We start from the raw sequence: 27991 nt of genomic DNA, 5'->3' as shown, positions 1-27991 counted from the left end.
CTTGGATAAATGAGAATAGTTAAATAATTTTCGTTCAAAAAAAAAGAGAACTCTGTCTTCTCTTTGATTTATCAGTGTCAAGTATAATATAAATGTATGTCATGGGGTAAAAACTTTTCCTCTACATTGTTAGGTTCAGGATTTGGGTGCCTTCAAATTAAATTGACAAAAGACAGATTAGCAAGAGAAAAGATAGATTTTATTTATTTATTTATTTTTGGCTGTGTTGGGTCTCGAGTGCAGGCTTTCTCTAGTTGCGGTGGGGGAGGGGAAGCTACTCTTCATCGCAGTGGCTTCTCTTGTTGCAGAGCATGGGCTCTAGGCACGTGGGCTTCAGTGGTTGTGGCACGCGGGCTCAGTAGTTGTGGCGCACGGGCTTAGTTGCTCCACAGCATGTGGGATCTTCCCGGACCAGGGCTTGAACCCATGTCCCCTGCATTGGCAACCGGATTTTTAGCCACCGCAACACCAGGGAAGCCCCAAGAAGAGAGATTTTTATGCATGTACCTATGTATATATAACTGAGAATTTCACAGAAAAATGTGACTCAAAGGGGCGATTAGAATTTGAGGCTTATATACCATCTTAAGGGACAGGAGCAAAAACAGAAGGGCATTTATGGGAAAACAAATGATTTCTTGGATAGATAAATGGGCCATAGAAAGGAGACAGAGTTTTGTCGCCATGTCTGTTTAGGTGGGGTGTAGAGTCTTCTCATTTCTGGTGATGGGTCAATCTTCCCTGGTTGCTCCCAGGGAGGGGAGTTATAACAACTAAATTCTTTTGAGTTCTTTGGAAGGCTCTGCCTTTAGGCAGATAAGGGATTTCAGGAACTCAAATGCCTTCTGTTCAAAGTAACTTTTGTGCCACAGTGACGTATTCTGGACCCCTTCACAAACCTTTTATTTTACTTGGATTTGTTTTTCCTAAGCTATAGGTTTATTGATCAAATAAATTGACGTTACTCTTACATAACGTTTAGGACTGTGGAAAATGTAAATTTTGTTCGATTAAATTGAGTCATTATTCTGACAAACTTTTTTTTGATAGTTGCTTTTATTTTATTTTATTTATTTTATTGAAGCATAGTAGATTTACAATATTGTGTTAGTTTTAGGTGTACAGCATAGTGATTCAGTATTTTGTAGATTATATTCCATTATAGGTTATTACAAGATAATGGGTATAATTCCTGTGCTATAGAGTATACCCTTGCTGCTTATCTATCTTGTATGCAGTAGTGTGTATCTGTTAATCCCATACCCTTAATTTGTCCCTCCTCACTTTCTTCTCCCCTTGGTAACCCAAGTTTGTTTTCTATATCTGTGAATCTCTTTCTGTTTTGTATATGTATTCATTTGTATTATTTTTTATTTTATTTTATTTTTTTAACATCTTTACTGGAGTATAATTGCTTTACAATGGTGTGTTAGTTTCTGCTTTATAACAAAGTGAATCAGCTATACATATACATATATCCCCATATCTCCTCCCTCTTGTGTCTCCCTCCCTCCCACCCTCCCTATCCACCCCTCCAGGTGGTCACAAAGCACGGAGCTGATCTCCCTGTGCTATGCGGCTGCTTCCCACTAGTGTATTATTTTTTAGATTCCACAAATAAGTGACATCATATAATATTTGTCTTTCCCTGCCTGACATTTCACTAAGCATAATATTCTCTAGGTCCATCCATGTTGCGGCAAATGGTAGTTTTTTATTCTTTTTTTATGGTTGAGTACTATATATATATATATATATATACACACACACACCACATCTTAATATAATCATCTGTTGATAAGGCACTTAGGTTGCTTCCATGTCTTGGTATTCCAACAAACTTTTAATTTCAACAGCAGTTATGTTTTTTTATGTCAGCTTTAAGTATGTCAGCTTTAAGATAATTTTCAGGATCTGTGGTTAATTTAAAACCTTGGATTGTTATTAAATTAAATGAATTAATAGATAATCATTGAATATCAGGATAATTTCTGGGTAAATTAGAATACTGAACCACTGATCATGAAACAAAGTTTGAGATTTATCAACTTTTCATTTTATTTTATATGCGACAGAAAGGCTATATCTTTCAGTCATGTTAATGAATGTGCTCACTCTTGCCATCTTAAGAGCTGTGAAAGAGATGTGCATTGCTGTAGAAAGTTGTATAAAATGTGTTCACAGGCTAGTTTGCAAGTGCTTGTGTATGACATCCGATTCAATAATCCATCCATGTTGGGAAGAAAACTTTTCCTTTATCCACTTAGGTTCAATTCATTGTGGGTTTATGAATTAATTGACAAGCAGAAGAAAAGACACGGTTTATTTACACCCATGCTCACAGAAGTCACTAAGTAATGAGTAACTCACTGGCTAGCCAGAGGTAAAAGTTTATATACCAACTTAACAAAAAAGAGGCATGTTTAGGGCTTCACTGGAAAGTATGGAAGGTTCTATTGGACGTCATGATGCTAATGAGCAGCCGAATTTGCACTTCCTGGTGCTAAGGGTCAGTCTCCTTCCAAACAGGAAAATCTCTCACAAAAGGGTCAATGGCAGTTGTATTTTCAGGAGTATCTGCTTAAGTTTAGATAAGGTTTCTTTCTGTGGCAGCTGATTGTTCAGGTGTTTTAAGCTTAAAGAAATTTTAATTCCTTCACCCCCATGCCATCATTTTTCTCTGTGAAACAGCAGGTAATTACTTTGGTTGTTTTTCTCTTTTTTTTTTTTTTTTTGATTTTGATTTTTTTCCAAGCTATTTTATTGCTTTTAATTTTAAAATTATTTTTTATTGGAGTATAGTTGCTTTACAATGTTGTGTTAGTTTCTGCTGTACAATAAAGTGAATCAGTTATATATATACATATATCCCCTCTTTTTTGGATTTCCTTCCCATTTAAGTCACCACAGAGCATTGAGTAGAGTTCCCTGTGCTATACAGTAAGTTCTCATTAGTTACCTATTTTATACACAGTAGTGTATATATGTTGATCCCAATCACCCAACTCATCCCACCCCCCCCCCAATAACTTTGTTAAAAGTTATAATTATTAGGGGTAGTTGAGACCATAATAGGAGCAAGAATGACAGAGAAATAAAATTGTGCATTTTTTTTTTCAAGAAAAAGAGTAGGGTTTTTTCCTTTAAAATAAAATAATTTTTTTATTCTCTGGGCTCCTTTACATTTAAAAATTATTGAGGACTCCAAAGAGCTTTTGTTTGTATGAGAAATATAAAAAATATTTATTTTTGGGCTTCCCTGGTGGCGAAGTGGTTGAGAGTCCGCCTGCCGATGCAGGGGACACAGGTTCGTGCCCCGGTCCGGGAAGATCCCACATGCCGTGGAGCGGCTGGGCCCGTGAGCCATGGCTGCTGAGCCTGTGCGTCCGGAGCCTGTGCTCCGCAACGGGAGAGGCCACAACAGTGAAAAGCCCGCGTACCACAAAACAAACAAACAAACAGACAAACAAAAAAATTTATTTTTTGGTCATTGGAAAGCAGCAATATCAAAGGAATCCATTGCATATTAAAATAATAACATATTTTTATGAACAATATATTTTCTAAAACCAAAAAAATATGGCAATAGCATTGTTTTATGTTTTTGGAAATCTCTTAAATGTCTGGCTTACCAGAAAAAAGCTGGATTCTCATATCTACTTCTGCATGTAATCTGTTGTAATATTACACATCCCATAGCTTCTGTACTGTACCCTTGTGAGAAAATGAGAATGAAAAAGGCAAATAGCATTTTAATATTACTATGAGAATAGTTTTTACTTCATGCATCCCCTGAAAGAGCTTTAGGGCTCTGTCCTTGCTATAGACTGAATGTTTGTGTCCCCCTGAAAATTCATATGTTGAACCTAATCCCCAATATGTTGGTATTATGAGGTGGAGCTTTTTGGAGGTACTTAGGTCAGGAGGGCAGACCCTTCATGAATGAGACTAGCGTTCTTACAAAATAGACTCCAGAGAGCTCTCTTGCCAGCTTCCAATCATGAGAGGACACAATGAGACTCAGCCATCTATGAACCAAGAAGCGGGGCTCTCACCACACACTGATTCTGGCAGGACCTTGATCTTGGACTTCTTAGCCTGCAGATTTGTGAGAAATAAATGTTTATATTTTAAGCTGCCCAGTATATGGTATTTTGTTATAGCAGCCTGTAGACAGAAATAATCAATAAACCAGTCCATAATAGGAATAGAAAAGAGTTTTATTTGAGCCAAACTGAGGACTGTAGCCTGAGAGACAGATTCAAGGAGATTTTGCACTGTGTTCCTCTGGACTACAAAACAGGGGAGGCTTATAAAGACAAAACCCACAGAATTACATAAGTTGTTTGTCAAGTGTTAGGATTGGAGCTGACAGGAAGTTAGGGTGCTTGTTAAGCAAGGATCCAAAATGGTTGCCTAGTTACAAGGGGAGACGTTGAGACTGTAAGATTGCATCTGGCAGCTGCTAGCGTATTGTTTTGAGAATGGCTGAGGCTGTCCTTGAGACTGATGCAGTTCAGAAAATTCAAGTTCTCAGTGATGCAGGAATGTGTCTGAAACCACACTCACAATGGCCACCTGGCTCCATTTTGAATGCCTGAACCACAATAACTCCATTTTGATTTTTAATTGCATTCTTTTCTTCAATGGTTAAAGCAGATATAGGCCATAAAACAGGCTGTTTGAGTTAGCATAAAGTTCAAGCCAAATCTCACATAAGCCAGAATGACTTCTCCATACCTGAATATGTGAAAATTTCTCCCATCAAGCCCAAATGGATTAATACAGTCTTTAAGAAAAGGGTCAGTTTATTCCAGAATATAAAATAGTGTAATGGGGAAAACTTGGAAAGTGAATTTTATTTTCTTTGGTTTTATAATACCTGAGCTTGTAAAGAGGCTATAAGATATGTTAAATTTTAGCAAAGATTATTGTGTTTTAATGGCTTACTTCCTTGGTTCACTGATTAATAACCTTCAATTGTAATATGAAAGCTCATTCTTTACCTTTTGGGTTATCTGCCTACATAGCAGAGATTCTGTGGCTTATCAGAATAATCTTGTTTATTTAAGAAAAAAAAAAGAACAAAGTCTTCTTACTTTTGAAAGAACTAATGTTCTTTACATTCATGTTACCTTATATATTTACTTTTAAAATCTTTTATTGTCATTTTGATTAAATAAGTAACCAAGTATTGTTGCTCAGTAACCCATAATCTTACCTTAATGAAGTGTCCACTTATCCTCTGCCAATTCTTTGGAAATTGCCTTCCCCAAATGAGAACCCTAAATTTAGAAAAACTAAAATAAAAATTTCAGGATGTCTTTTACACATAAAAGTGTCTTTGGATTTGCAAAAGTTTCCTGGGAAAACCACAAAGATTTGGTTTCTCACCTTATAAAGAGAGAGCTGCTAAAAATAATTAGGTTTGTTTGAGATGTTCCTATTGTGAGACTTGGATGGGAAGAGTCATATCAGGAGAGATGTTCACTCTTCTCTAGAATAGGTTTGTATAGACAAATATTGAGATAACTTTCAGAGTTTGTATTCTTTATTGAATGTCCCTAGAAGTTTGCCAGTGCCCTTGCTATCTATAATAGGATTTTACTCTCAGGAGAAATCAGACCAAAATTTGAAATAGTATGCATTGTATCCCAATAGAGAATTTTACTTTCTTTCATTCTGTTATTATTAGCCACAGTAATAAATGAACCACAGCCATTGTCTTTGTAATCTATCTCTATCTATCTTCCTATCTACCTATCTAACCATCTATCTATCTATCCATCTACCTATCCATCTATCTATCTATCCATCCATCTATCCATCTATCTATCTATCTATCTATCTATCTATCTATCTATCTATCTATCATCTATCTATCTCTTGTAATCTGATGCTTGCCTGAGGACTCTGTTATAAGTTACAGCCCAGAGTCTGTGTCTTCAATAAATAAGGACAGTCTTAGAGACTAGTGGGAAAGGACCATAACAAGTACTTCAAAATGCTGGCATTTCAAAAAACAGACTCTTGCCCAGGCTTCTGAGTTGATATCACTTAGATAACTTTCAGACCTTACCAATGAACTGAGTCAGAATTTCCAGAACTCTTTTTAGTCCAGAGAGCAGACTGCTGTCCAAAATCCAGCAAAGCAAAAATTAATTACAGAGGACCAAATGGAGTGAGGGGGGAAACATTACTATGGCTAGTTTTTTGGAATATTGTTCAGAAACCCCCTTGTTTGGAATATTGTTGATGCTGTGTTACTGTTTCATTTTTTGGATATATGAAGAAGCCCTTTCTCTTTCTTCTTAAGCAATCTATAACCCACACAACTTATTAGACTGCTTTTGTGAGCTAAATTAAACATTTTTACATGGTATTTGATTCTTACTGGCTCTCCCAAATTCAGAAACTTTTACTAAGTCTTGTTGCTTTCCATGATAATGTAGTTATTTGCATACATTCAATAAGACTCTATCTGCCTTTATATCAGGATACAATTGGACAAATTACTTGGAATTTATGATTTGAGAATGATGCCCTTTTAATCAGGTATGACAGGTCATTTTTATGGAAAAAGAAGGTTGATTTTACATACAGGACCAATACCTGTTAAGCCCACCTAGGAAAATTGACTTTCAGGGTCCCACGCCTACAAATGATAAGAAAATGTCATTTTCTGGCAAGCCAGGAAACAGTCTATTTTGAGGACCTCTAAAAGAGTGGAAGTCATCAAATTTATAGGTACTGCAGAAGAAATCTGGTGGAGAGAGGTTTGGGAACTTGATTTCTTAGCCTCAGGATAACAAATAATAGTAGCTTTTAAGAGTCCAGTCCAAGATTCCTTATGAAATTTCCCAGTCAGAAGTTTATTTGTGGCCTCAATGCTTAGTGCTTAAGTTTGAATAGCAAACTCAAGGAAGCTTGTATGGTTGGTTAACACTCTTGCTCACAAATTTTCTATAAAAGCCCCGTAGTAAATATTTTTAGCTTTGCAACAGGGCCGGGATCAGGGTGCAGTAAAATGTAGCAAAGCCTTGCCAAGCCATACTGGAGCCCAAGGCAAAAGGGAAAAAGGAAAAACAGTATTACTGGTCCTGTCTTCATTAAAAAATTTTGACATTTTGCTCAATTTGGGGGGGGGGGGCATTCTTTTGATTTTAAAAAGTATGCATCAGAGCTTCCCTGGTGGCGCAGTGGTTGAGATTCCGCCTGCCAATGCAGGGGACACGAGTTCGTGCCCCGGTCCCGGAAGATCCCACATGCCGTGGAGCGGCTGGGCCCGTGAGCCATGGCCGCTGAGCCTGTGCGTCCGGAGCCTGTGCTCCGCAACAGAAAAAAGTACTTTATCATCCCTTTCTATATCCAAAGAGAAGTATCTACTCCCTGAGTGGCGACAAAGAATAACATCTTATCACTTGGCTAAGGAGGCAACATAAAACAAGAAAAATCCCATAATCCAGGGATTAATGAAGCCAGCCATATCAGAAAGAGGATCAGAGGAGAGGTGGGAGTTACTTCACATCACCACTCCAGCCACTCTTCCTCTGTCTCCCACCTGCCCCAGGAGGGATGACACCTTGAATGGTTCTTTCAGTCCCCGTAGTTTGTGGATCCTGGTTATGACTGTTTTATCTCTGGAAGGAGAGATAAAACCCATATTATAAAGGGAACAGGTTAGGAAGGGGCAACCTGATACTTGTGATCAGATTTGGGAGTGGAGCAAACAAATTTGGAGTATAGACATTTGATTGATTATTATACTGATACCACAAATTGTCAACATTTAGAATTGTGGCTTGCCATTTCTGAGTCACTAAAAGTAAATATTATTATCTCTCCTTTCTTTGTTTATTGTGAGCACATATATAACTATTCTAAAATTATACAATAAGAAACAAAAATGTTATTAAACTTAAGAGGGAAAAACATTAAATTGGTTAGGGAGTCACACATAACTTAATTCTTTCTAAAGGCCCTATTTTACCAGTTGAAACTAAGGAAATACCAGTTATAATATAGGAGATAGCTGGGCACAGAATTGAGGGAATGTAAACATGGTAGAACATCTTTGTGTTGTATTAATTTCGTTTAAATAGAGGAAAAGATAAATATGTGAATCTTAAGCAAAAAAAAAAAAAGTAAAATAAACCCCTACATTTGCCTCAATTACCACATTAACTTATATAAAAGTGGGAGAACAATGAATTCGTTGTATTAACTCTTGGTTAATTGTTTCCTTTCATGAGCTTGAATTAATCTTCGGAGAGTTATGGATAATTGATTATTTCACTTTCTCTTTCTCCCATTAAATTGCATGAAGTCTTAGTTTCACAGGACTGCTTGATGAATACATTTTCTATTCCCACAATAACGAAGTACCACAAATGGAGTGATTTAAAACAACACCTTTTTATTATTTCATAGTTCTGTAGGTCAGAAATCCTGGCGTGGGCTCAGCCGGAGTCTCTGATCAGGTTCCCATGGGGCTGGAATCAAGGCATCAGTGGGGCTGTGCTCCCTTGTTGTTCGGGCTCTTCTTCCATGCTTATGCATTTGTTGGCAGAATTCAGAATTCTGTAGGATGGAGGGCTGGTCTTCTCACTGGCTATCAGCCAGGTGCAGCCCTCTCCTCAACGTGAGAGTTTGCTTCTTTAAGGCCAAAGGTAAAGCAACCGCTGCTGCTTTGAATCTCCTTTATTCTGACTTCCAGACAGTCTTTAAAGATTTCACATGACTACATCAGGCCCACCCAGAATAATTTCCCTTTAAAGTGCAACTGATTAGCGACTTTAGGTGCTGGTGATTCAAGGGTAAACAAAGTAGGCCTTAATTCTGGTGATAGTCAACTAATACTAAAAGAAAATACCACAGCTGCAGACTCTGGTAACTGCTGTAAAGGAAATGAACAGGGTGGTATGACACCAGGGAAAATCTTTTGTGACGGGAGGTGGTACCTGGGCTGAGACCTGGAAGATGAGCACGAATCAGTCATGGGAAGAACTGAGGGAAAACCAGTGACGTACCAGTTGCACTTTTATATTGTGCCTGAAACAAACAATTAAATAGTACAGATCAGTTCCTTAAGGGAATTCTCTGAAAGCCTGCTAAGTTATCTTTATCTTTGGCTTTGAGTATTGCAGCAAAAACGCAATTCAATAATGGATTAAATTTATTGAACACTTGGGGTTTTGCATGATTTCCAGATGCATAAACAATGTCTTCTGCCCCCAGAGTGTCCTTCTAGGTCATCCATTGCACCTACCACAATCAGTGGGACCAATGGCACATTAACTGATCTCTACTTACATCACTGGTGCCATAGGATGTTTTAGCCATTAATAACAACCATCATTAGCCAACTATAAGCATGAAAGCTTTTTATATGTGGGTGTGTTTTTATAGGCAAATGTGAATTTCAAAGTGAGTACATATATTCTATATCAGCAAAGAAGAAAGAAAAGGCTTTATTTTAAACTGTTTTCAACATTTTAATGTGCTGGCTTTCAGTGTGAATCTATGTTATAATATATATCTACTCCAGGTTTGAATTTTATTCAAATATGTAAATATTTTATATTGTAGAATCCATTATTTCACCACAGTGTTATACACTGAAATAAGTCATATGAATATACATGTTGCTATTTTGGGGTTCTTCATTTCTTCCCTACCCATCATCCCCTCCTCTCTACCTAATTCATAAGTAAGTTACTAAATCCTGAAAACTCCACAAAAAATGTTTCTCAATCCCACCCCTACTTCATTATCTCCACCATGCTGGCCTTAATTCATGCTTTTAAGGCCCATCCATTGATCTTTCAAACAGTCTTAACTGGTCTTCCTGCTAAGAGCCTCTTCCTACTTTAGTCCATTTTCTATACAGTTGCCAGATTATCCTCCTAAAAACTGAGCAAAGTCCCTGTCCTCATGGAGTTTACACTCTTCCACTGGAGACTAAAAGTGAAAAATATAACAAAACAGACACGTGCTAATGAGATATAAAGAAAATAAAAGCACTGTAAGAGGAAAAGTAAAGGAAGGTGTAATTTTATTTCAGTTTAATTGAGATACAATTGACATACAGCACTATAAAATTTAAGGTGTACAGCATAAAGAGGGAGTAATTTTAGACAGGGTGGTGACATTTCATTATAACAAATGTTAATGCTCTCCAGCCAAAGACCAATAGGAGCACACCCATAGTTGAACCAAGTTGAGTTTACTGACTTGTTACAAAAAGGCACATAGCACATGTGAGGAATTGTGGAGAGTCTCAATAAAAAGGTGTAAAAGATTTAAAGGATTGGGCTTGTGCTTGGTGATTTTGAGGAAGGTTTAAGGCTTTGCTCTGGATTGGATGCTGTCAGGAAGCAGAGGTTATTCTATGACTGGATATTTTAATAATTGTTATCTAGAAGGTAGGAAGAGTGGAGCAAGGCTTAGGTTGTAATTGGTCAAGAAACAGTAATCACATATATTAGGCAGAATGTTTGGTCATTTTTGTGGTTTGGAGTGTTCTTGTGTTGGTTGTGTTCAGACATGATTACAGAGGCATCTTATTTTTTTCTTGTCTGTTATGATCACAGAGTGGCCATGTTCGATGTTGATGTTTTGTGAGATTGTTTTTGTACAACAGAACACTCAAACCTAGTTGAGAATGCCAGTTAACACCAAGGCCTAGCAAATAGTTCCAGGCCAGCTCCTGGTTGTTCAGGCTGCTTTCCTTTTTCTCATTAAAAAGGCCATCCAGTGCTATAATTATCTCTAAATTGCAATTTATTACTCTTACTCATAATTCTGTCTCCTGAATATTTAGAATACTTATCAGTATTATCACTTAGGGTAATGAGTTCTAAAACTCATTATAGCTCTGGTGGCAATAGTAGTAGCTTGATCCTTATTAAAACATATGAAACCCTCTGCTACATGCTGTGGTACAGCAGCCACCTGCTTGTGGCTGAATGGCTCTGGAATTGGAAGAACCAGTGCTGTATATTTCAGAAACCACTTCAAAAGTCGCAGAGTCACTTGCCTCACCTCTGAAAACAAGAAGATGTAGTTAGATTTTATGTGTAGTTCTGATAGTTCTGCATGGTGCCAGGCTGTTTGTGTAGTAATCACATGGGAAGCTTGTTAAAATCAGGTAAAAATTCTAGGCCTCCAACTCCAGGGTCTAATTCAGCCTAAATTTTTTGAGATTCCTTCATGTTGTTTCCCTCCCTCCCTTCTAATTGCTGAGTAGTGTTCTATCGAACGAGCATACCAGTTTAGCCATTCTTCTACTGATGGACATCTAGGTTGTTTGTAGATTTTAATTATCATGAATAAAGCTGCTATGAACATTTTTGCACAAGTCTTTTTGTGTGTATAGCTTTTATTTTTCTTCGATAAATACCTATAAGTGGAATTGCTAGGTCATAATGTGTGTTTAATTTATATGAAGCTAATGGGTCCACAATTTTGACACAGAGAGAGTAATAAAAAGGCTTAGAACACGCTCTCCTTTTGCTCAAAGTGTAGCCTGGAAGAGATGCAAAGGATTTGTTATAAGGCCTCAGGTAACCCTGTCACTCCTAACCTCCCTTCCTCACCAGTGAAGCTCTGGGGCCCTGAAAGAATCCTTTAAAGTCAGAGGGATGAAAGCTGTGTGGATAATACCTGCAGGTAAATGTAGTTTGGGCAGTGCCTTGATAGAAATGTATGTTAAATCCTTTGATGAATCTTTGCCTCTAGGTTTCTTGGAATTCCATCTCACTGTTCTTAAGCTGAGAAAGGGAGATCCCTGAATGCTGGCAGACCAAAAATAAAGTGATTCCTGACAAAGAGGCCTCTATTAGCAAAGGTTTGATGGTACGTTGGGTGAAGGTGGGGTGAGGCTGGCCACTGTGGTGGGAAAGTCAGGCATGCTCAAACAAAGGTTTCTACGCTGACAGGCCTTGAATATTGCAATACTGCTTCCTCAGTCAGTTCTCTCAGTTACCCTTAGTAGCTTTTAAAAACATCGGCCACCTTCCACCCTTCAGTATGTAACCAGGCTCCACTTAAAGTAGAGACCATTTGAAAGGAACTCTTTCACTTTCTTGCCAAAAATGTCCACCTATCTGTATTCAACCTTGATCTATCTTTTCCTCCTTCCTTCCAGTCACAGTGAAGACGGTATCCCTCCCAAGGTAATCGTCACTCCATCTTCTCAGGGGCCTTGTTGTATTATCTCTTCTCATTTCCCTACTTCCTCCTTTATATTGGCTCATTCCCATCAGCATGTCCAATTCCTTGCAAAAGCCTCTCCCGATTTCTCCCTTGTGAAAACTAACCTTCTCTCAACACCAGGTACTGCTCCTAGTTATTGCCTTCTTTCTCTGGTCTCATTGTAGGCAAATCTTCTAAAGGGTTGTCTGCCAAGACTATTTCCTCTTTTTCATCTGGGTCTCCCAAGTCTGCCTAGAACCTTTTATCTTAGAGCAGGCACTGCATAATCATTTTTAAAGTACTGTACCTGATGGATGGATAGATGGGACTTGGAGGGTGCAGACGATAAAGTCATCCATAGCTTGCAGCCTGGAATGTTGGATGACTAACTGGGTTGAAAAAACTGTTTATCTTTCTGGTGTGTATAAATAATTTGATATATGCTTTCATTCTGAAATAAAGTTATGGAAAGTCCGTAGTCTGTCACAAGCAACAAGTATGCAAACAAGTGGAGAAACACTGCAGTGCCGCACTACCTGCTGTTAGTTCCTTACGTGAGAACTAGAGTCCTCACCAGCCCAGGGCCGCGCATCTGCCACTCCACCCGAGGGGCCGCCGGGGACCCAAGTCGGCCTTCAGGCGGAATCGAGTTTACCTATTCTTCGTGGCCCGGGTCTCCGAGTCGGGAGGTGGGGGTGAAAGAAAGAGCCGAGCGGCTCCCGGCCAATGGCAGTCCTTGAACTTATACCTAGAGACGTCAGCGCGGCAGTGCAAACGGATGCCACACAGCTGGCTCGGAAGCTTCTCCTCCCGCCCCACAAAAGGGGCGTGGGCTACGCGAAACCTTGGGCGACGGGAGGGAAGGGCGCGCGCAGCTCCCCGCGAGCCCCGCACCCTCGCAGGCCCGCTTCCCAGCAGTCCCCACCCGTCCCGGGTGAGCAGCCGGGCGCCCGCGCCCCCGCCCCGAGCGCGCCGCTGCCGCGGCTCCGCCCCCTCCCCGAGCAGGTCGCGCGCTCCTGCGGCTCCGAGCTGTGTCGCGGGCGCGCGCGCCGCCAGCGGAGCCGCAGTTAAAATGGTCCGAGCCGGACCCCGCGTTCCCCCTGCAGCCGTACTGACTGACTGAGCCGGCAGGCTCGCTCCCTCCGTCGCGTCCCCAAAGCTCGCGCCCATCGTTCTCCCGGCTTCCCGGGGCAAAGCATGTAGCCCCCATCCGGCGCCAGGCCGGCCCGCAGCTGACGCCCACCCCCCCCCACCGTCGCGTGTGTGCCCGTGTGTGCGTGTGTGTGCGTGTGTGTGCGCAAGGCGGGCGACCCCGCCGCCCGCCGCGGGCCCGAGGCCCAGCCAGAGAGGGGCCTGCCTCGCTGCCGGGAGCCCGGCTGTCCGGGCCTCCCTACTTCTCTATCCCGGTCCCCCTCCTCGGGGCCTTCTATATGGGCCACCTTCTCTCGAAGGAGCCGCGTAACCGCCCAAGCCAGAAGAGGCCTCGCTGTTGCAGCTGGTGCCGCCGCCGCCGCCCTCTCCTCAGGCTGCCCCGCCGGACCCCGGCCAAGGCGCCCCCCCAGCCGGCGGCGCCCCGGAGCCGGGACTGCTTCTTCCGCGGGCCCTGCATGCTCTGCTTCATCGTGCACAGCCCCGGCGCGCCCGCCCCCGCCGGCCCAGAGGAGGAGCCGCCGCTCTCGCCGCCGCCGCCGCCGCGGGACGGGGCCTACGCCGCGGCCGCCTCCTCGCAGCACCTGGCGCGGCGCTACGCGGCCCTGGCCGCCGAGGACTGCGCCGCCGCCGCCCGCCGCTTCCTGCTATCCTCGGCCGCCGCCGCCGCCGCCGCCGCCGCTTCGGCCTCGTCGCCCGCCTCCTGCTGCAAAGAGCTGGGGCTGGCCGCGGCAGCCGCCTGGGAACAGCAGGGCCGGAGCCTCTTCTTGGCCAGCCTGGGGCCCGTGCGCTTCCTGGGGCCGCCTGCCGCCGTGCAGCTCTTCCGGGGGCCGCCGCCGCCGGCCGAGCCCCCCACGCCTCCCGAGATGGTGTGCAAGCGGAAGGGGGCCGGGGTCCCCGCCTGCACCCCCTGTAAGCAGCCCCGCTGTGGCGGGGGGGCCTGCGGCGGCGGCGGCGGCAGCGGAGGAGGAGGAGGACCTGCGGGGGGAGGCGCCTCGCCGCCGCGGCCCCCCGACGCCGGCTGCTGCCAGGGCCCAGAGCAGCCACCGCAGCCTCTCTGCTCCCAGCGCTCCTCTCCTACTTCGGAAGGTGCCCCCACAGAGGCCGGTGGGAACGCCGTCCGAGCGGGGGGCACCGCCCCCTCGCCCGCCCAGCAGCACCACGAATGCGGCGACGCGGACTGTCAGGAGACCCCCGAAAATCCGTGCGACTGTCATAGGGAGCCATCCCCCGAAACCCCAGACATCAATCAGCTGCCGCCATCCATCCTGCTCAAGGTGGGTCCGGGCGAGTGGCGCGGGGATGCGCGCTGCCCCCCAACCCCGGCCCCCGCCTCGGAGGTTTTCTCTCTCCTCCCTCTAGGCACGGAGGAGGGGGTTCCCTGACAGCCGGAGACGTCCGAAGGGGAGATTGGGAAGCCAATGGGGAGGATGCCTATGGCATATTATTGAAGTAGAAAAACTTGGAGTCTACTAAATGTCTTTTAATAGCTTAGGTCTGTTGCGCATAATTCAGGGTTCATCTATTATTAGATTCCCAGCCCAGTGGTTTAGAAACTATTCGTAAGTTTTGTGTGAAATATTGTTTTATCACTTGAGCAGTTTACACTGACTGGGTGAAGACTTTGTATATTAGTGTTTGAAAGTCTTCAAACAGTATTTTCAGGTTTGATAGCTGCTAGTTGATGTCAAAAACAGTTAATTTTATTGATCATTTACCATGATCAGGCACTGTGCCAGAGCTTTATATACATAATATCTCATTTAATCCTTCAGTTAACGTTGTGAGAGAAATATTGTTAACATCCTTACTTTATACAAGAAGAAACTGATATTTCAGTGCCATGTGCCTACAGTAGTAAGTCAGGCAGAAGTGGTCTTTGCTCCTACGGAGCTTACAGTCTAGTGGGGCTTGAAGAGGTTGAATGACTTGCCCAAGGTCACACACAGACAGTAAGGGGCAGATCTGGGGAATTTAGGCCTGCCTGACTTGAAAACCCTTTTATTTATGCTGTGTTGTATTACCTTTGTACATTTTAACCCTTACATAAAAGCATACAGATTACCAGAAGGTAAGGACAAATGTATTTTTTGTTGGGGGATAGATGAGTGGGGGAAGAGGTAGGTGTCTTGTGGGAGCCTTGTCTCGCAACTACTAAGTAAAATTTGCAATTTTGTCAATGCTAGTGCTAGTCACGTAGTTATGTGATAGTTTGTAGTAAGCTATTATTAAAAAGTTATTTTTTCCCTCATTTTCTCTCTTCTCTCCCACCCCCACATCTGCAGCTTTCTGAAGCTTAATAAATATAAACCTGGTTACTCAGTGTGGATGATATTTAAGACTAGATAGAAAAACCTAGATAAGAATTTGGCTACTTTTATTGTTACTGAAGTTAAGTGTCATCAATTATAATTGTTGACAGTATAATTATATACTGTCAACAATATACTTTGATTAGACTTTTTGCATATTTGTAATCCTGTGTGTTTGGGTCTGTTTTATTGTGATATTAATATTTTTGTAAATAATATAGCAAAGGAGTGGGAAAGCTTACCTTTTCCTTGTGTCCAAATGTAATTGTTTAATTTACAGAGGTGTATTTTTGGAGGAGTAATCGCCACCTCTGTATGTTCAGGGTGTGCATTTTAGGGCGGAGGAAACATTCTTGAACCTTTTAAATTAGTGGATGACATGGACAAATTAAATATCAGCGAATACTTGGTGTAGAGGTTTGATTGCTGTCTTGTTTGGTAAGTAAGACTGTTTAAAAACAAAACAAAAACCAGGTACTTCCCACTTTCTACCTAAACCATTATTATTTCATGAAATAGAGAATATTAATACAAAAACAAAAGAAAGAAAAAAAAGGTGGTAGGACATGATTTCATAATAAAGAGACTTATATAGAATAAGTTTATTTCATTTGCTACATTGTTCTTTTCCACATTTTTGCTAGGGACTGTTGAAAACCTGATCTAAGGGACATTTGGGGAAATTACTCATTGGACTTACCTATTGTGTTGGAGTATTTAGACATGTTATATAGATTTCCATTACTTGTATTAGAAACTTGGATAAAGATACTCTGTGTGGTTTTCATGGTCCTGGTGGTGTTCAGCACAGAGTGAGTCAGACTGTCTGGAATGAATTGAAATCGAGGTTTTTTAGTGTTTACCAACCGAAGTAGAACTTTTGGGGATAAGGCTTTGGGGGCAGAGGCTCTGGTGACACAGATAGTGTCCATTGCTCTATCTTCTCCCCTAAGTACAGTGCCTGGCATTTAATAGCACTCAGTAAATATTGATGAACAAGTGAATGACCAGGTTTTTAGGAAGTCTGGGCTGAGACTCTGGGTGAATATGCCATGCCAGTAAGGGAAGTCTCTAAGGAGTGTTTCTATCCTGAGTTGTTGTTTTGAGCCACAGTAGAGCCATTGGATGGTGAAGAGTTTCTGGCTCTGTTTAGGCGTGGAGAAGAGAAGACTTAGGGAGCTATGACAATTTTCTTTACAGTACCAGAGAGTTGTTGCATGGAGAGGCACAAATCCATTATCCCCATTAGAAAGTATGTCCTACTCCCCTGATAATGGGCGATAACTTCTATAATTGTATTGCTGCGGCCTTTGTACCAGAAGTTACTACAGTTGTAGAAAAGGGGGATGTGGAGGGGAGAGAGTTTGGGAGAGAGACGTGAGGAAATGTGATTCAAAGATGTTTTTAGGGAAGTTGACTCAAACTACCATACTTGCTCAGTTTTTTCCAGGTATGGCAACAGCAAAAGAAAACTAAATTCTTTCTACTGTGGTTCATAGGCAGATTTTTTGGCCCAATATCAATAGGGCTTTTTCTTTTTCAATTTTACTTTTATGTAAGTAGTATTACTTGTTTTAAAATATTCAAATAATGCCCGTAAAGCAAAAGTTGGCCTTGGTTCACCCCCTACTCTCCTATCTAGTTTTCTCTCCAGAGGTCACTAACCACTGTTATCAGTTTAGATTTTTCCTCTAGAGTTGTACTGTGGAGTACAGTAGCCGCTAGCCACATGTTGCTATTTAAATTTAAAGTAGTTAAAATGAAATAAAATTTAAAATTCAGTTTCTTAGTCACAGTAGCTGCATTTCAGGGATCAGTAGTCATGCGTGGCTGGCAGCTACTGTACTGGACTGTGCAGTTCCAGAATATTTTTTTCTTTGTAGAGAGCCCTGTGTAAAACTTCATAGCCTTTCGTAAATGGCATCAAAATGTACATGTTCTGCAATTGTTTTCATTAACAGTATGATTTGGAGGGTTTTTTTAATTAGTGAGTGTATGGTTTCCTTCATTCTTTTTAACTGTTGTATAGTATCCCATAGTATTATGCCATACTATATTTATTTCAGTATGGTATAATTGGATGTTTTCAATTTATTACTATTGTAAACAATGCTAATAGATGTTTTCTATGCACATGTGGTCATTTTTCTAGGGTAGATTTCAAGAAGTGGAATTTCAGGGTTGAAGAATGTGATTCTCTGAAAATTTAAAAAGTCCTTTCTGACTGTAGGAGCTCTGTAAAGATGAAATGAATTTTTTCTTAAAATGGTGAACTTCATTGGAAATCATAGTTATGTAACTTCAGGAAGAGACCTTTGAGGTCATCTTGTCACTCCCTACTTCTTATGCATGAAGAAACAGGCCTGTAGAAGTGATATGGCTTACCCCAAGACATTTCAGATAGTGAATGGCAGACCCTGGGCTAGAACCCAGCTCAGTGTTTCCAGGTTTAGAGATCTTTTCAACATATGGTGTAAAAGGGCTTAAATAGTCTTCTCTCAGAAATTTATGAAAGAGATTCCTGAACTAGGGAGTGGGGGGAAGCTTACACCAGCCAACATCTAACCATTATGAGTCAGAGGCTAATTTTATAATTGGGTCTGTAAGGTTGAATTGTGTCTTTAAATATTAGAAATTAGAGAAGCAGGGACTGGCTCTTCAAAGGTCAACTGTGGGAATAGCATTTTCTAAAGTACTTAAGCCTGTTACATATGATCTTGGACTGGTAAATGGATTGTTTTGGATCACATAAGCTAGCTTCAGTCTTTGCTACCTGTTGCCTTTATTACTTTAAGCAACCTTACCTACTGATATCACAATTATATTTTTATATAGTGGATCCACTATAACAGTTTTACCAAATGATAGCAATGGAATATTTTTCTTTAAGTAGTAGCTATTTGAGTAACTGGGTATTTTGAATCTATATTTAAATTTTAGAGGCTTTGTATGGTATATATTTAGATATCTTGCTCTCTGTCAGCAGACTATTTCTTTCCAAAGGAAACCAGGTGAGAGACCCAAAATCTATCACCATCATTAGAAAACCACTTCACCATGAATGCATCTGTGATAATGTATCAGTAGTTGTTAAATTTGTATTTTTATAGCTTTATTATGAACAGGTTGCTTTAGTGATCGAGGAAGAGTTTTATAAGAGAGGTGTGCTTTGGAGGAAAGCTTATGTATCTGATCTGTTTTTTTCAAATATGAAAACAAGGATAAAAGCAATGACAATGGGAGTTGAAGAAAAAAAGTGATGCGACTTTTTAAAGCTTTGAATGTAGATTACTAGTGGGTAAGAGGAGCTAAGTTACATGTAGCTTTTCATGAGTGCTTTGACTTAAGGCTCCAATACCAGATAAATTCTAGAAAGTATGGCTCTGGAGTTCTAGGGATGGTTTAGCCAGTGCTAAAATGGAGTGTCCTTAGGAAGTCAGGTTCAAGATTGTTCTTTGCTGGAGAATGCCTAGTAATCTTGGATAATTTAAATCAAATCAGGCTACCAAAAGGTGAGATTTTTTTTCTTCTCATTTTGAGAAGGCTATACATTTTGGCGCCTTGTAAAGAGTAGCTGTCAAGGGGAGTAACCTTAAGCTGTTCTTTACCAACGTAAGATACCAGGTTGTATAAATGATAGAGAATGTAAGGGAAGATATGTGAAGGCAAATATGGAAGCATTTAATATTAAAATAATAGTTTCTTAAAAAGTTACTTACCTTTGGTTAAATATCCTGTTTTATGCTTATCAAGAATCTTGAAGCAACAAACATACATTGTCCAGCACTGGGAAATATAGCCATTATTTTGTAATGACTTTAAATGGAGTATAACTGTAAAAATATTGAATCACTATGTTGTACACCTGAAACTACTATAATATTGTGAATCAACTATACTTCAATTAGAAATAAAGAATCTTGCCCAAGTCTTGGCCAATTTGGTGTTCAAGTGATGTGGTAAGGGCATCCATGTGGTGGAAGAAGCTAGCAACAGTGATGGGAGATTGGTTACATACATACATACATACATGCATGCATTCCCTCGCTCTGCCCTCTGAGAGGATCTTTGAGCAGCAATACGCAAGACAGTGAGTACACTTAGTGTCCAGATCTTAGCTTCTAAATATCATTCTCTGCTAAAAGGAATCAGTGTTCCTTAGAGAAATGACTGATTCCAGGACTGGGACAAGTAAAGCACAAGATGAGCTTGGAATATTTTGAGCCAGAATGCAAGGAAGTGCTCAGAGAATAATGGAGATATGTCAAAAGAACACATTATTTCATAGTGTCTCCTCCCAAAATACTTAAAAAAAAGTCTTGTTTTATTGAATTTTGTGACTGGCTTTCGAATAAAACTTATTCCTGTGTAAATACCTGACTTTGCTATAGACTAACACTCTATGTAGTAACAGTTGGGGGTTTTATTAGTTTGCTGTGCTTTAAATTTTAATGATTAAATTGTGAGAAATTATTTTACAGATTAGGAAATAGTTTTAGAATCTGTGACTTCCCTATGGCTGTACGGTTAGAAAAATACCAGAAAGGAGGACCCTGGAGGTCCAGTGGTTAGGACTCACCGCTTTCACTGCCGGGGCCCAGGTTCAATCCCGGGTCGGAGAACTAAGATCCCTGCAAGCCCCGTGTGGCCAAAAAAAAAAAAAAGTACCAGAAATATGTTTTGTGTCTCTGTTTTTCTAAATGGTGCTTTATTCAACAGACTGTTTAGTAAATTTTACTTTCAAGCTTTTGGCAAGCAATATAAGTAGAATATTTAAGAAAGAGGCAAGATATGGTGTACATAGGAAAAAAATTGAAAAGGCCAAAAAAGTTAAACTGACATAGAGAAGATAGTCAATATAAAATAGCTACATAGATTTACTTCTTATATTTCTATAACTTGCATACAGTCTGCATGCTCATAAGCCTTAAGTCCTTTCTGTAGTAATATCTGATAGCACATAAGATCTCTTCATCAAGAAATGAAATGGCCAAATGTAGGTGTTGGCATGGTTGATTTTTAAGTACTGTAAAGGTCTGTGGGATATGTATGACCAAATGTTAAGCAGTGATACGTTCTCTGGAAGTTTTTTTAGTCTGAAGTATCTTCTGATACCTTATGTCAATGCCTCAGTCAAAAATAGAATCTTCAAGTTTTAGAAATATTTGGATATTGGCCTGGTAGTGATTAGTTCAGATTATATCAGTAATATGGCTTGTACATTTTCTGGTAATTAATAGCTTAGTTGCATTGTCCAGATCTGCCAGTAAAGATCAAGAATATTAAGCATGTTTTCAACCCAGGTCCTGACTAGAAGTCATTGTTGTTTCCCAATATCCGTTCGCCTTATATTCTTTTTAGTAACAGTACCCATCGTGTTCTAGTTAGGCACATGATTACCTAACGAGAGACTTTCTTAGCCTCTCATATAGGGGTGGCTATGTGACTAAATATTGGATAATAGAATGTGAGTGGAAGCAATGTATATGACTTCCAGATCACACTATAAAAGGCAGCTGCTTGTCCTTTGCTTCCTCTTCCCTTTTCCAGGGCTAGACCACTTGTATTAAAAGAGTAACCCATTTTCAACCCTATAAATTAGGGCAGTGATGAAAGAGCAACAAGATATAAGATGATAGATCCCTCGATCTAATACAGCGTTAGAGGACCTACTTGGCTTGGACTTCTGTCACGCTAAAGACATTGCTAACAGGCCTGTGTTAAAGTAAGCAATTTCCTGGCTTGATGCAAGTGCCATTTCAGTTTTTTCATTGTCATTTTTTCCTCTTTCTTATTTAGCAAAAATGTTCCAGGCCAGTCCTTTACAGACCTATGTTCTCTTTCTTCAAAGCAACCTTTGAAATGTTCTTTCTCTTGAATCTCAGATGATCCAAAGATAATTCAGAAATGCCTTTGACCATATAATCTTGAAACCAGTGAATAAATCTCATGTCTTAGTGTCTCCCACAGAAACCTAGGTACATGTGCACAGATGTTTGTTAAATGAGTTAAGAAAATAGCATGGTGCATAGTAGTTTTTTTCTGAGGAGTTAGGATAGGGACGAGATAGCATTTTAATGACAGAAAGAAAAGTGGGAATATTTAAACACGTGTTAGTTAATTATTTCTGTTTAACAAATTATGCAGTTTAAAACCACAAACATTTATTATCTCATATTTTCTGTGGGTTAGAATCCCTTTGTGGCTTAGCTGGGTCCTTCTGATCCAAGGTCTCTTATGAGGTTATATTCAGGTGTTTGTTGGGGCTACTGGACTGGGACTTGAGAATTTTCACCCAAGCTTACTTGCATGGTTTTTGGCAGGCCTCAGGTCCTTACTGGCCGTTGGCCAGATGCTTAAGTTCCTTGCCATGCCATTTGGGCTTCTCCATAGGGCTAATCACATAGAGCAACAGAGTCGAGAACACTCAAAATGGAAGCCACACTTTTCTTAATCTAATCTCTTCTGCCATACTCTGTTCATTAGAAGTGAGTCAGTAAATCCAGCTTACCCTCAAGAGGAGAGAATTACACAGGTGTAAATACCAGCAGGTGGGGTCATTGAGGGCCATTTTGTAGGTTGCCTACCACAAGCCATATGCAAAGATCTATTAAATATGCATTGGTATTTTAGCTGAGTATTTTGCCTTTTTACTTTTATCCATCTTTGCTGGTACTGGTTTTATCTTTACTCACTTATTAATTTCCTTTCACCTGAATAAATAAGACCCATCTAGATCTATCTAGATTAGTCAATTTTGTGTTGATAACAATCCTCTCACTTTTACAAAGGAGAAAACTAAGGTTCAAAGAAGGTACGATCGAAAGTCGGACATATTTTAAACAAGGTGTTTCTTGGTTCCAGTGACTATGTTCCACGAATCTTCTCTTTGTTAAGGGACAAATTAGCCCTTTAAAGCCATGTAGTCCTTTAACCTTAAACAAATGACCTAGTCTCTCTAAATCTCTCTAAATTCTCTCATCTATAAAATGAGGGGAACAAGCATTAAAAATATCCACCAGAGAGGGACTTCCAGCTTTGGCTGCATGAAGAGTTTGGTGAATCGTCTCCACAAACACAAAACAAATATATATAAATTTTATATTTATATATATATATATATATATATATATATATATAAAAAATAACTGGGAAGAATTGCCCAAAACTATTTGGGCTTTGGAAATCGACCAAAAGCACACAACAAAATGAGACGCATTTATTCTTAGGAAAACTACTAGAGCTTCAGGTAAGAATAGTGGAGGTCTACACCACACTTGAATGAGGCCCCTACTGTACCCTCGAACCCCAGTACGTTTGGCAAGAATCAGGAGTTTGGAAAACCAGCAGCTTAGGTGTCTTAAGAGGGTAACTTAGTTTGGGGCAATAAGTAACAACCTGTGTTTGTCAACTAAAAGTGATGAACTTGTTAGGAAAAAAATGGTGAAAACCTACATATTTGCAAGTCTCATGTTGTGGTGCCAGTTGGGATGAGTGCGGGATGAGCTAGGAGTTTAACAGGCAGACCTTGGAAAAGAGAGAACCATAAACGGACAATAAGCTCTTAACATATCCTTGGCTTACTCTGAAACTATGCATATGTGCAGGGGAGACTTGAGAGTATCTAGCAGAAAGCAAGGGCTAAAGCAGACTTGAGTATAAGCCTTGAATATGCTTTTCCCATCCCACGCACAGATTGGAGAGCAGACTTGAGATGTTTGAGCATATCTTTGCCCAAATAACTAGCTGGAAACTAAGCAATTTAGACACAGGTTGACCTCCCTAGGAAGCCAGGCTAAAAACAAATATGAATAAGAATTAAAACTTGAGCAGAGACATTCAAACTTCAGGGGACTCATATCCTACCATTTAAGGCCAGGGAGATTAAAGTTGAAAAACAATTCTGAAAAGTAAATCAGATTCCAGAGTTGCTACAATATGTTATCTAAAATGTCTGGTTTTGAATGAAAAATTGAGACATGTAAAGAGACAGAAAAAAATGGAACCTATACTGAGAGAAAAGAAAGCAGTTAATAGAAGCTGAGTAGGCACAGATATTAGACTTAGCAGATAAAACTTTAAACTGCTATTATAAACATGTTAAAAGAATGGAAGGAAACATGATTTAAATTATAGAAGAATATGATAACATTGACCCAACAAATGGGAAATCTCAGTATGAAGAAGTGGAAAGTATAAAAAGGTATTCTTTGATGCTGTTGCAAATAGAAGTGCTTTCTTATTTCATTTCTGATTTGTTCATTGCTAGTATACAGAAATATTTGCTTATTAGCTCTAAATTTTTGTATGTATTTTTTTTCTGTATATAAGATCATGATATCTGTGACTATGGAACATTTTAATTCTTCCTTTCTAACCTGGATGCCTTTTATTTCTTTTCCTTACATAATTGCCCAGGCCAGACTCTCCAATACGATGTTGCATAGGAGTGGAGATGGTAGAAATCTTTTTCTTGTTCCTCATCTCAGGGGAAAACATTCAGTCTTTCACTATTAGGTATAATGATAATTGTGGAACTTTTATAGATGCCATCTATCACATTAAGGAAGTTTCCTTTTATTCCTAGTTTTCTGAGTATTTTTTGTCAAGAAAGGGTATTGGAGTTTGTCAAATGCTTTTTCTGCATTAATTGAGTTGGTTGGGTTTTTTAAACCTTCATTTTATTAATATGGTTAAATGGATTAATATGTTAAATGGATTTATTTTTGCATGTTGAACCATCTTTGCATTCCTGGGATAGATCCCACTTGGCCATGGTGTATGATCCTTTTAATATGCTGCTGGATTCAGTTTGCTAATACAGTTGACCCTTGAACAACATGGATTTGAACTGTGCAGGTTTTCTTACATGCAGACTTCTTTTCAAGAGTAAATACTGTAGTACTACATGATGTTTGGTTGGTTGAATCCATGGGTGAGGAACCGCATATAGGGAGGGCCAACCAAAAGTGATACTTGGGTTTTCGACTGCATTGAGGGTCAGCACCCCAAACCTCTGCATTGTTCAAGGGTCAAATGTATTTTGTTAGGATTGTTTGCATTTAAATTCATAAGGAACGTTGGTCTATAGTTTTCTTGTGATGTTGGTCTATAGTTTTCTTGTGATGTTTTTGGCTTTGGTATGAGGGTAATGCTAACCTCATAGAATGAATTAGCAAGGGTTCCCTCATGCTCCAATTTTGGGAAGAATTTAAGAAGAATTTGTATTTGTTCCTCTTTAAATATATCACTATTGAGGCCATCTGGTCCTTGGTCTTTCTTTGTTAGAAGTTTTTAGATTACTGATTTAATATTTCTACTTGTTATAGGTCTATTCAAATTTTCTATTTCTTCTGAGTCAGTTTTTTGTAGTTTTTATGTTTCTAGAAGTTTGTTTCCTTTAGGTTATCTAATTTGTTGGCATACAGTGTTCATAATATTCTCTTATAATTCTGTTTTTGTAAGGCTGGTAATAATGTCTCTATTTATTCATGATTTTAGTAATTTGAGTGTTTGCTTTTTTTCCCCTCTCTTGGTTGTGTTCTTAGCTTCTCCCATATCATACTTCCTCTTTAGGACAGTCCATAACAATGACTCTTTTAATAATGGCCACTTGTACTTAAGATGGTTTTCTGTTTTTAAAGTTGATTTTTCATGGCTGGAAAGGCGGCCACCCCCTTGCCTGTTGTGCCCCCTCGCCCTTCACACAATGCACTTTCATAGGGAACCTGGTGCTAAACCATTTGTAGATGACCTGCTTCTGGGTCAGGGTGTCTTACAAAGCAGAGTAGCTCCCTCACTGCGATCTATTTAAAGTCAGCCCTCGACAGAAAGGATAAATTTAAAAAAAAAAGGGTAATTTTTTCTAACTGCCTTTAAAATTTTTAGCGCATATTATGTGGTTCCTTTTTTATTCACAGATATTTTCCAATTTATCCCTGGATGAGCGTTGCCTTTCTGCATCATTGGTTTGCAAGTACTGGCGTGACCTTTGTTTAGATTTCCAGTTTTGGAAGCAGCTGGATCTTAGTAGTCGTCAGCAGGTATGGATTCTAATTCTAAAGAAACACTCAGGTTGACCTATTCAAAAAATATCTTTTTCCTCCTCAGAAATCACTTCTTTCACGCTGTTTTTCAAGATAGTTCAAATGACTGTAATCTATAATTCTGTGCTTTAGTAATTTTTTTTCAAATTCAAGTTGAAGCTAGGTTCCTATGATGAAGAATACATTTTTTAGTTTGGATTGGTAATTTTGGGTTGGTTCTTAATCCTCTTTGTCTTAGTCCTCTTCATTCCCCCCCCCCCCCCAGTTTTTACTACCTTTAAAAAGAGTTATTAAACTTTTCATTTTTTGGAGGGGGTCATTTTACGAATATTAGTTTAATAGTAGAAAATAAGGCAAACATTTATATAGTGCTGCTGATGTGCCACATACACACTGTTCAGTGAGCTTTATATGTGTTCATTTGATCAACCATCTTATGAGTTGATACTATCATTATCCCTATTAATTTATTATTATTATTATACTTTTCATAACAGTATAACTTATAATGTTATTTTGTGTGAAGAAATGGAAGCAAAATGGAATAAGATAACTCATTTTGTTTTAATTTTCATTTTGATGAATTTTCTAATCCTCCCCATTGCCCGACTGCCAATATGTTTATATGGTGGCATAAATTAGGAAAGAAGATAGTTAATAGTGCTTATTACAAATAATTTGTTGGACTTGTTAAATTCTTCCCTTAAACTTGGTTTTCAGTGCTTGGCATTGGAAACATAAAAAAGATATCCAATAAGAATAGGATTTTATTAGACTACTAAACCTGCTCTAAATCCTTCCATGATATTGTTAGTGATGTGCTGCTAAATGTTTAACAGCTGGCTTTCAAAAACAAATGAGCAAAGAAAAAGCCCTGATTTGTTACATTTTCCAGTTTTTGTTGTACAAATATTTTCACCATGACCCATTTCAAGCTACCAATGTGATGTCACTGAATGTAGTGATATGACTGACTTCGAAAGTGGTATATACTATAGACTTTTGTGATTTGGTACAAGCCAACTCCAACACACCAGTGGTAGCATTTGTGTGTGTTTATAGACACATGTACTTTAAACAAAATAAGCAAGTTCCTGAGCATTTGTGTATGAGTTTTCTTTTTGTTTTACTGCCTCATTGGTAAGAGGTTAAGACAGTTACAGAATTAGTCATTTACCTGTCCAGGTTCATGAAATTTGTGTCCAGGGGGAATGGTGAATATTTAGTTAGTTGTGGCTGGTACAGTGGAGAGAGATAACGTGAAGTAATCCATTGGCTCTTTACTTCATTAGTCTTGGTTGTCTGAGCTATTTGTTACAAACTCAGACTAAGAAGAGCTTTTCCCCTCTCCTGGTAGTTAGATCTGGAGGTGAAAAAAGAAAAAAAAAAAAGAGAGGTATGCTGTTTCCAACAAGCATAAACAAAGGTATTTTCAACCTTGGCTCTTAACTCCTTGTATCCCTCAACACTCCAATTCTTTCCTTTTTCCTTTCTTTTTTTTTTTTAAATAAATTTATTTATTTATTTATTTTTGGCTGCGTTGGGTCTTCGTTGCTGTGTGTGGGCTTTCTCTAGTTGTGGTGGCCGGCGGCTACTCTTCATTGCAGTGCATGGGCTTCTCGTTGTGCAGTGGCTTCTCTTGTTGTGGAGCACGGGCTCTAGGTGCGCGGGCTTCAGTAGTGGCACGCGGGCTCAGTAGTTGTGGCTCGTGGACTTTAGAGTGCAGGCTCAGTAGTTGTGGTGCATGGGCTTAGTTGCTCTGTGGCATGTGGGATTTTCTCAGACCAGGGCTCAAACCTGTGTCCCCTGCATTGATGGGCGGATACTTAACCACTGCGCCACCAGGGAAGCCCTTCTTTTTCCTTTCTAAATTTCATCATGTGCATTTTCATCATTTCTCATCATTATTTTTACACAAAAGACTTGAATAATGTTAACTCTGTTTTCTTTTTTTGGAAATATGATTGGGCAGGGAATGTGTAGAGGTTGGTTTTTAAAATTTGTTTAAAGAATTGAGATGGCCATATGAATTTTTCAGCAGATGAATTTTAAGGTTACTTACAGGTAGCTTTGAGTCTTCCGAGAAAAACTTTTTTTTTTTTTTTTGCGGTACACGGGCCTCTCACTGTTGTGGCCTCTCCCATTGCGGAGCACAGGCTCCGGACGCGCAGGCTCAGCGGCCATGGCTCACGGACCCAGCCGCTCTGCGGCATGTGGGATCTTCCCGGACTGGGGCACAAACCCGTGTCCCCTGCATCAGCAGGCGGACTCTCAACCACTGCACCACCA

General features: G+C 39.9%; 1 protein-coding gene across 8 annotated transcripts in view; it reads left to right on the top strand.

The window, feature by feature from the left end:
* The first annotated feature begins 13186 nt into the window (after positions 1-13186).
* Positions 13187-27991, top strand: part of FBXL17 (F-box and leucine rich repeat protein 17) — a 478542-nt gene continuing 463737 nt past the window's right edge. For 3 of the 8 annotated variants that reach the window (XM_019940798.3, XM_019940799.3, XM_019940797.3), the window contains exons 1-2: positions 13189-14621; positions 25577-25699. In XM_019940798.3, coding sequence (XP_019796357.1) covers positions 13626-14621; positions 25577-25699 — 1119 coding nt within the window. In that variant the 5' untranslated portion in view covers positions 13189-13625. Of the gene's footprint in view, positions 14622-25576; positions 25700-27991 lie in introns of all 8 variants that reach the window. The other 5 variants (XM_019940795.3, XM_019940794.3, XM_019940796.3 and 2 more) reach the window with 5 other exon arrangements.

The sequence above is a fragment of the Tursiops truncatus genome, chromosome 3 (assembly GCF_011762595.2).
Source record: "Tursiops truncatus isolate mTurTru1 chromosome 3, mTurTru1.mat.Y, whole genome shotgun sequence".
Lineage (NCBI taxonomy): Eukaryota > Metazoa > Chordata > Mammalia > Artiodactyla > Delphinidae > Tursiops > Tursiops truncatus.
This window is presented reverse-complemented; position numbering and strand designations above follow the sequence as displayed.